The following is an 8,929-nucleotide window of genomic DNA, read 5'->3' on the forward strand; positions in this document are numbered from 1 at the left end:
AAATACGAATTCGAAACTCGATACCAAGAGTTAATGTAATAATGTATAAGGGTCCAGAATAACCATAAATGGAGCCGTAATACCGCATATAAAAAGGGCAAAGGTGGAGCTATTTTCCTCTGTAAATCAGAACTTTCTTATCGTTCTAATCGGCATTTATGTTTTACAGGTCGAGAGATCGATCTAGAAATTTGGAAATCTAGAAGCACGTTGGCCAAAAACATCCAAGTACAGACTTCCAGTGCTAAATAATTTTAAACAGGATTTCGTGTTAATTAGTCCACCATCCCTGCAGAGTAAACACACATCTTGTTAGCGTAAGATAAGTACATTCTTAACATTCTTAAAAAGTGACATTACACTTAATTTGTTATACAGGCTGAAGAACCTCATACATGTTATGCACATGTCATTAGACATTTCTGCAATTTCACATTTCTTGCAAAAAGTATATGATCACTTGTAAGATACGTAGAAATGAGAAGAGATTCGTGAATACCATACACCGCGAGCGCGCAAACATCGTCACCGGCGCTTGGCGGAAGTGATGTCATGGTAAGAGGTACCGGAAACTCAATGCGTTTACGCGGTTCCGGTGTTCAGTCGGTGGTAGAAGAGAGTTCGGCGAAAGGAGAAAGCGGTACGGTTCGGTTTTGAACAGACAGCGTTAAAGAGAAACGGGCACGCTGAGGTAAGGAGGTGACTTTAACGAATTTACAAAAGTTTCTATTCGAAGAAGCTTGTTCGAATGTGTTTGGGTGCTAGGCCCGAACCCAAGTGCTGAAGCTGGGGAAAAGTGATTCGGTTCCGATTTCAACTCTCGGCCCGGGCCGTATATCGGTGATGGAGTAGCGAAATGACGCAAAGGAGAAGAGACCTCCTGCTGTCACGTATTTGACAAGAATGGAACCAAAGTCCCCCGACCCCCACCTTGGTTGAAGGGAAACGAACTGTCTTTGGTGGTGATCAAATCTAAACTTACGTGGCTTAAATACCTGTAACTGTAAACCGGAGGGTCGAGTGCTGGGAATCGCGCTCGGCCATTCCCGTGTCGCTGGCTCCGCATATTTACACTTCAGTGACAAGCATAGCTGCCTCTGCACGTCATTTATGGAATTGCATGTCGAGAAGGGCATTTAAGTAGCCTCTGACGCCTTATGTTCCAGACGAAACCACACTGGACAGCAGCGGAGTATTAAACGGTTGTAGTCGACTGGCTGCCGGTGTTGTCCTCGCCGATGAAGCGGTCCCTCTGAACAACTTGAAACTTTGTGCCGCTAAGAGACGATTAAGTTAGGATAGTGTTTGGTATTTCAGACGTACAGGACGTTCATCTGTGGGGGAAAAACGCAACATGATCTGTCGTGTAACTGCGAAACAGGTTGCTGTCTTTTCACTTAAAACTTCTGTTTTATTTCAGGTGACAACAACAGAAATGTCATTTATATTTGATTGGATCTATAAAGGTTTTAGCAGCGTGCTACAGTTTCTAGGTAATGTATCACACTTGTTGTTTCCTCCTGTCTATGAGCAAAGTAAACATTATCTTTATTATTGGCCTGAAAAAGCTTTCATTTCTTGATTCCTCAGCTGTATTTGTCCTTCCTAGTTTTTAGGCACTTGTGTATATAAATGCAGTAAAACATTATGGGTTGTAAATGGTTGATTGGAGTGAATAGTGTAGGTGTATATGTAGAATACTTTTCAAAACTCCTATATTGCTTCTATCCTAGTTTTATTTAGAAGATATTAGTTTTTCTTTTCAACCAGATGTTTTTTTTTTAATGTCTTTTCAGGTTTGTACAAGAAATCTGGGAAGCTAGTTTTCCTCGGCTTAGATAATGCTGGCAAAACAACATTATTACATATGCTTAAAGATGATAGGCTTGGGCAGCATGTTCCAACATTACATCCAAGTAAGTACTTTCCCTCTTTGTGTTTTTTTCTTTTAGTAGTATTGGCAGTTTTTAGAATGGATGTTTAATTTAAAAGCTAACTGAATTCATAGTAGAAATGATATTTGGTCCGTGAAACCTAATTTATGCTTTTGTAAATATGATATGAAGACTAAATGTTTTGTTCTTCCAAGCATTGCTGTAGTATAGTGTAAACAAAAATCATTTCCATCAGTCTTATTGCTGTAATGTAATGAAATTTTCCACTCTTTTTATGATAGCCTCGGAAGAGTTAACAATTGCTGGAATGACGTTCACAACATTTGATCTTGGTGGACATGCACAAGGTAAGAAATTCATTTCTGATGCAATTACATTTGTTTACTTCCCCTTTTAAGTAAAAAAACAGGTGCCATAAAATGAATCAATTAGCAATGACTCTGATGCACCTGTAGTGCTAGGAGCACAACCTTGAAGCAGTGAAAAATGTGCTTTCAGGATGGTGTTGTTCCAAAATGTGCGTAGCAACACATAAGGTGAGCGAAGGTAGAAAATATTGGTGTCTATTACAATGTCATTAGCTGAAGGAGTGTTAATGTTACCAGCTGATACTGGCAGCTGCTTTCTGTAGTTTAGAGATTTCTTTTTTTTATTGGAATGATTGTATGCTGATTGTCCTGGTACTTTTATGATATATAATGTAAAAATCAGTATATAATATTCCATAAGAAAAGCTCACTCATATTAGTGTGATTTACCTCTGCATTATACCACTTTTGCAACAGTTGTTTGTCATTTCTTCTACACAGCGAGAAGAGTCTGGAAGAATTACCTCCCAGCTATAAATGGAATTGTCTTTCTAGTGGACTGTGCAGATCACCCTCGCCTTCAAGAATCAAAAGTAGAGCTTGACGTAAGGTCATAAGTTGTTTGCATAATTGTGATAGTACTGGAATCTTGAGAAGATAATTTTGAAGTGCTTTAATTTGGGGGGGGGGATCAGATGTTGAAAATTTTCACAATTATTGTATTTTTAAGCCATACAAAACATGAACATTACTGTCCTTTACTGTAAAACCAGCAGTATTTCTATTGATACGAAAACACTACACAAGGCATGTAAATCGTAATTATGTTTTCTAAGCAAGAAAATTACATTCTCTGCTTTACAAAGTAGTGTACTTCGCACACTGGAAGATATGACTGAATGTTCGTCTTTGGGAAGATAAGCAGCATGACCTGCCAGCAGAAGTTTTGCATATAAACACTAGATACTAATTAACTAGGGCATGTAATTATCAGCCTGAAGTCGTAATGATTTGTGTAACATATTTTTGGTATTGAGTGTGATATTTTGAGCTGTCCTTTCCAACAATGAAAAAGAACATAGTTATAGAACCCATAATGGGAGAGAACATTTTCAAGAAAACCAATAGGATGTTTAAAATATACAAACGTCAGATTAAACTTGTGTGTTTTATCCGTGCTATGTTATAGAGTGCTTTGGTACAGTGGTTAAATAAAGTATTTGTGTGTTATTTTAAAATGGTTGTAAAAGCTTCTTATTGAGATTTTAGCCCTGTAAAGCAAGTAACAGCACATTTAAAAGAAAGTTAACTTTTGTACAGCAGAATGGAGTTTATAGTTGTGTAGGACATAATGTGTACAAGGTTGTACTGCTCATTATTCGTTTTCATTAACAGGCACTATTGACAGATGAGACAATCTCCAATGTGCCAGTCCTTATTTTGGGCAACAAGATAGACCGTCCAGAAGCCATCAGTGAAGAGAGACTGCGAGAAATCTTTGGTCTTTATGGACAGACAACGGGAAAGGCAAGATTAATTGTTTTATTTACTTTCAGGAGTACACTTTTGTGCAAAGAAAACAATTTTTGCATGTAAATATATAGTCTTGTAAAAATATTCACCCCTTTCATTAATGTCTTATTTTGTTGAATTACAAACATTATGTTCTCATTTTTTGAAAGGGATTTTGAATTCAATACTCTTTTAACCAAATTGAACACTCACTTGGCAGCAGTTAAAGCTATGAGTATTTTTAAATAAGTGTCAGTATCACACGCTAGGGTGGTTCAATTTTTGGCCAGTTGTTCTATGCGAATCTGTTGTGTCAGGTTGGTTTGTATTCTTGATGGAAAGTAAACTTGAAGCTTTGCAACTGATGGAATCTGATACCATTGTACTGGATTCAGATCAGGACTAGCCCATTTAAGGACATTTGCTTTCTTCTTGTTATGCAAAGCTCAGGCCATGTTTTGTGTCATTGTCCCCCAAGAGAGTTCAAATTTCATCCCAGTTTTCAGTCTTTAGTAGACTGAAAAGGGTTTTCCTCTATGATTTGCCTGTACTGAGTTCCAACTGTTTTCCCTCAATCTTGACAAGAGTTACAGTTAATAATTGCTTACACTTTTCTGGACACTCCACTCAAAGCACTTTACAGGTAATTGGGATCCCCTCCACCACCAGTGTGAAGCATCCACCTGGATGATGCGACTGCAGCCATAGTGCACCAGTACGCTCACCACACATCAGCTATCACTGGGGAGGAGAGCAGAGTAATGAAGCCAATTCATAGATGGGGATTATCAGGAGGCCATGATTGGTAAAGGCCAATGGGATATTTGGCCAGGACACTGGGGTAACACCCCTACTCTTTTCGAGAAACACCCTGGGATTTTTAATGACCACACAGAGTCAGGACCCCAGTTTTACGTCTCATCCGAAGGACTGAGCTTGTTTACAGTATAGTGTCCCTGTCACTATACTGGGGCATTAGGACCCACACAGACCACAGGGTGAGCACCCCCTGCTGGCCCCACTAACACCTCTTCCACCAGCAACCTTAGCTTTTCCCAGGAGGTCTCCCATCCAGGTACTGACCAGGCTCACACCTGCTGAGCTTCAGTGTGCTGCCAGTTCTTCATAGTTGTTCAGCATTTCATAGTTTCTGCTGATGAGAAACAGCCCCATACCACCATGCTTGACAGTAGTGATTGAGTAATACATTGTGTTAGGTTTTTACCATGTAACACTTTGCATTTAGACTAAAATGTAACAATTTTGTTCCATAAGATCACAACACTATTTGCTACATGTTTGCGGTATTACATAGATGATCTAATACAAATTCCATATGGGGTTTGAAATAGGTTTGGCAATCTGGCATGGAGTGACCCTGATAGCCCATCTCAGCCAGTAAATTAATCTAAGAGCTCTGTCAATCTTTCAGAGTTGTTGTTGGCCTCACAGTGGCATCTATAACCAGTTTCCTCCTTGCCCTGTTGTTGTCCCTGCAAATGTAACATAGGCTAGACAGTGTCTGAGTAGTAAGATACATCTTCCACTTCTTCATGATAGACTTCACCATGCCTTAAGAGCTTTTCTGTTACTATCCCTTTTTCAAAAGTTCTTTTGAAAGCTACTTCGCCTTCACATCTTTTCTTGCAGTTCACTACCTGACTGAGGGGAGACGTAAAGTGTACTATATTGATTCATGTGAACTATTATTATTGCACACAGATTCATTCATCTATTTGTGTGACTTGTCAAAATACTTCTGTGCATCAGAACTAGTTTAGGTTTACCATAGCAAGGGAGGTGAATACTTAAGCAATAGACATATTTTAGTTTTTCATCTTTCTTTGCAGTTTTCACCTGTAAAAATGTTCAGTTTGAGCATTCCAATTTTGCTTACAATATCCACAGCAATATTCTGGTTAATGCTTGAGCAGTTTGTTACATGTGGGCCGCTTTTTGGCGTAATGTGTTGCCACTTGTCTTTGTGTATTTAGGGCAGTGTGCCATTGAAGGAGCTGAATGCAAGGCCAATGGAGGTATTCATGTGCAGTGTGCTGAAGAAACAGGGGTATGGAGAAGGTTTCCGCTGGCTTTCACAGTACATTGACTGATCTCTTCGGGATTGAGCTGTGCGGACTGAGGTGACTCCTAACTTCGTGACAGTTTTTGTACCTGGACGTGGAAAAGACAAAGGACTTACACCTTATACTGGAGAGTTGTCAGCAACCAATGTATTTCCTCACCTTAATTACAGTATGTAAATGTCCAAATGGCCAAATATTTAGCCCTGTACTGCACAATTTGCTCTGATTTAGAAGGTGTGTTACCCTTAAGTACAGGGTGATGCTTAGAAATGACACAGAAGTTTTCTAAATTGGGAATGGATTAAATAAAACCCCCTGCCTGTTTTATATGGCTCTTTCATTTTAAAAGGTATAGTCATTGCAAACAAAAGGTCTTCTAATGATATGTAATCCATTTACTTTTGTGCAATTAATTGTGAATTTATGTAAATATCTCCTTAAATAAACCCAGTTTTCTAGAGTTTAATTTCCAATTATAAAGACTGGGTACATGAAGGGAAAGTGTGTCGGTAAGGAGAGAAGCAATATTCAGATGCACTGCTATGATGATACTATGATTTGATTTAAACAAAACTACTAGAAATGTGGCTACTATTGGCTTTCGGAAAGATTACATATGGTTGTAAGATTTCTATGTAAAACTGATTATCAGTTTTAATTAACTCCGTTCTTCTCCTGAAAATTAAACCCTCACTAATGGTAACTAAGTGGAATAAGTGAGTAGACAACAAAAGGTCTAATTTAGTTTGAATAAAAAATAAGTAAAACTTTTATAGTACATTTAAAGAATATTTTGGCAAATGTCTCATATATCTTTACAGTGGTCCCCAGTGTCACAGATATGCCCATATTGTGACTGAAATAAGTAATATTAATCTCTTAAAAAAACAAGATCATAACTAATTATTATTATTATAACTGTTTCTGGGGGGAAAGGAATAATTGCACAGAATTGGACAGAATTTGCCAATGCTACTATATCCAGTATAGACTCATCAAAAATGTGCAGCTCTTTTTAAATTTACAAATGGATGTGTTTTCAGTGCATTCTGATGCACTTCAGTTTTTGCTTAAGTAGAATCGAGATGGAATATTTTTTGTGCAGTCCAGTAAAATACTCATGAAAAAGTATTTCACATAGAGCAATAAAATGTGGAGAACAGCAATAGCAAATCTGGTGGAAAAATGTCAAGGGTGATCCATTCTTTAAAAGTATGTGATGATGGAAACTTTGAACACCCCATCCTTACTACAAAAGGTATAATTACGACCTAGCATGCAAGTATAATGCTTTACAACAATACTAGGCAACAGAAGCGCTGGATCGGTTCCACTGTTTCTAGTTAAGGCAGAACGGATTTGTTCAAATGCTCTAAATTTACACTTCACGTTACCTCTTACGGTTTGAAGTGTTTGGTTTTTTTGGGGGAAATGGGGTATTGACTAACTAGAGCGGTATGGCCATCACTGGTTTGCTTTCTGTTTTATTTACACTACGTTTACAAGCTTTCATGTTTTATTTAACTTTGCATTTAAGATTGGAATGCCTTTATTTAAAGCTTTTGCTGCATACACAAGGTAACACTGAGACAATTTTACTTTGTATTGTAAAGAGCGGGGGGGGGCAAGGGGATTCCTTTATGTACTGTACATGTTAATGCAGATAATGACGTTTGTCCGTGTTGTCTACTGTTAGAATTCTTTCACTTATTACACAGCACGGGTGGAGTAAGTATTTTTTGAATATCAACTGCTGTACGTACAAGTTACTGTAAGTCGCAGGTTGAATATGAGAGTACTTATTTTGTACCGAAACATAACTTGAGGAATTCAACAGCCTTTGTATGTGTACTAAGAATATACATCACGCACCACTTTTATTTGCAGCATATTTGTAAATAATGTAAAATAGCTTGGGCTTTTATGCATCTTATTACAATTCATGAACTACTGGAAATGTCACTGAAGGAAATGAAAATGAAAAGGAGTACAGTTTTATTGATTGTATACATTTGGATTGATAATCACCAAAAACATTTTAATCAGTCATATTAGCCATCTGTCACATTGTCCGTTTTGACCTTTTTATTGATGAGATTGTATGGCTCTAAAGTAGCAATTTTAAAATACTGTCACATAATGAGCATGTTCTTTTATGCAATTTGTACATAATACCCATGCTCTAAAGTCCTTCAATAGCACATGCTTACAGATCAAACTTTTACCTCCCAAATTGTCCCTAATACTTTCTAGCAACATTCTTATTGTTTTCCATTTGGGTCATTTCAATATATAAAAATAAATGTTGTACAAAGTTGTTTTGGCCTTTACATGTTTTGCGTATTTTTTGCCATGTTAACACAAATAGAAATGGCAGTTAGCCTTTGCTCATCATTTTGAGACTTGTTTGCCACACTTAGTTTTTTCATCCCTTGGTTAGCAGGGCATTGTTAGAATTGACAGAGATGCTATAATTTGTTAGAATGTACAGAGCAAATGTGTTTTGTTTTTTTTGCTTCACGTTCTGAAAATGAAATGAATTGGAGCTTCTTACATCAGACCCCATAAAGCATTGTGAACACAAGATGACACCTTCCTTGGAAGCTGTGTGTTGTGATTGCTTAGCTATGTTCCGAAACCGCGTCACATTATTCACAGAAAGTGTGGTCCTTCAGTCACAGCACACCACCATCCAAACTGAAAACAATGCAACAACTCACAGAGATGGCAGTACCTCCATATGTGTTTCATAGAGGGGATATTTTCTCATTCTGGGCAAGCAGAGGCTAATTCCAGGCTGGTTCTGGTGTGTGAGAGAAAGGTGCACTAATATGAAGCAATATTGAGTAGATACAGATAATATTATTATAGTTGTTTTGTTCATTGTAAGATACCTTGGACAGAAACCACAACCTGGAGAACACTCAGGTGTGTTGAATCTTCCTCCAGTGTGGCACTGGTGGTATAGGGAACCCACCCCTGCTGAGCTCTTTGCTCAAGAGAAATCTTCCCTTAATCAGTAAGACATTTGGTTAGAATCTCTGCAGTCGTGTGTCTGCTCAAGGCTCGAAATGTTAAGCACAATTAACAAATTCCATAGTTAAAAAGTAAAAATAAACTCCCAACAGGT

At 37.9% G+C, this 8,929-nt stretch overlaps 1 protein-coding gene across 1 annotated transcript; it reads left to right on the forward strand.

Annotated features, from left to right (window-relative positions):
* The first annotated feature begins 563 nt into the window (after window positions 1-563).
* LOC102697288 (small COPII coat GTPase SAR1A) lies at window positions 564-8,129 on the forward strand. The gene is made up of 7 exons (XM_006630270.3): window positions 564-691; window positions 1,421-1,493; window positions 1,797-1,916; window positions 2,177-2,242; window positions 2,705-2,808; window positions 3,599-3,730; window positions 5,710-8,129. Exons 2-7 carry the CDS (start codon window positions 1,436-1,438, stop codon window positions 5,824-5,826), a joined length of 597 nt encoding a protein of 198 aa, XP_006630333.1. The 5' UTR covers window positions 564-691; window positions 1,421-1,435; the 3' UTR covers window positions 5,827-8,129.
* Window positions 8,130-8,929: the final 800 nt, after the last annotated feature.

The sequence above is a fragment of the Lepisosteus oculatus genome, chromosome 4, assembly GCF_040954835.1.
Source record: "Lepisosteus oculatus isolate fLepOcu1 chromosome 4, fLepOcu1.hap2, whole genome shotgun sequence".
Lineage (NCBI taxonomy): Eukaryota > Metazoa > Chordata > Actinopteri > Semionotiformes > Lepisosteidae > Lepisosteus > Lepisosteus oculatus.

Coding starts and splice junctions, on each gene's coding strand:
- LOC102697288 (XM_006630270.3), top strand. CDS start 1,436: ATGTCATTTATATTTGATTGGATCTATAAAGGTTTTAGCAGCGTGCTA. Junction 2,809..3,598: donor AATCAAAAGTAGAGCTTGAC/GTAAGGTCATAA, acceptor TTTCATTAACAG/GCACTATTGACAGATGAGAC. Junction 3,731..5,709: donor ATGGACAGACAACGGGAAAG/GCAAGATTAATT, acceptor TTGTGTATTTAG/GGCAGTGTGCCATTGAAGGA.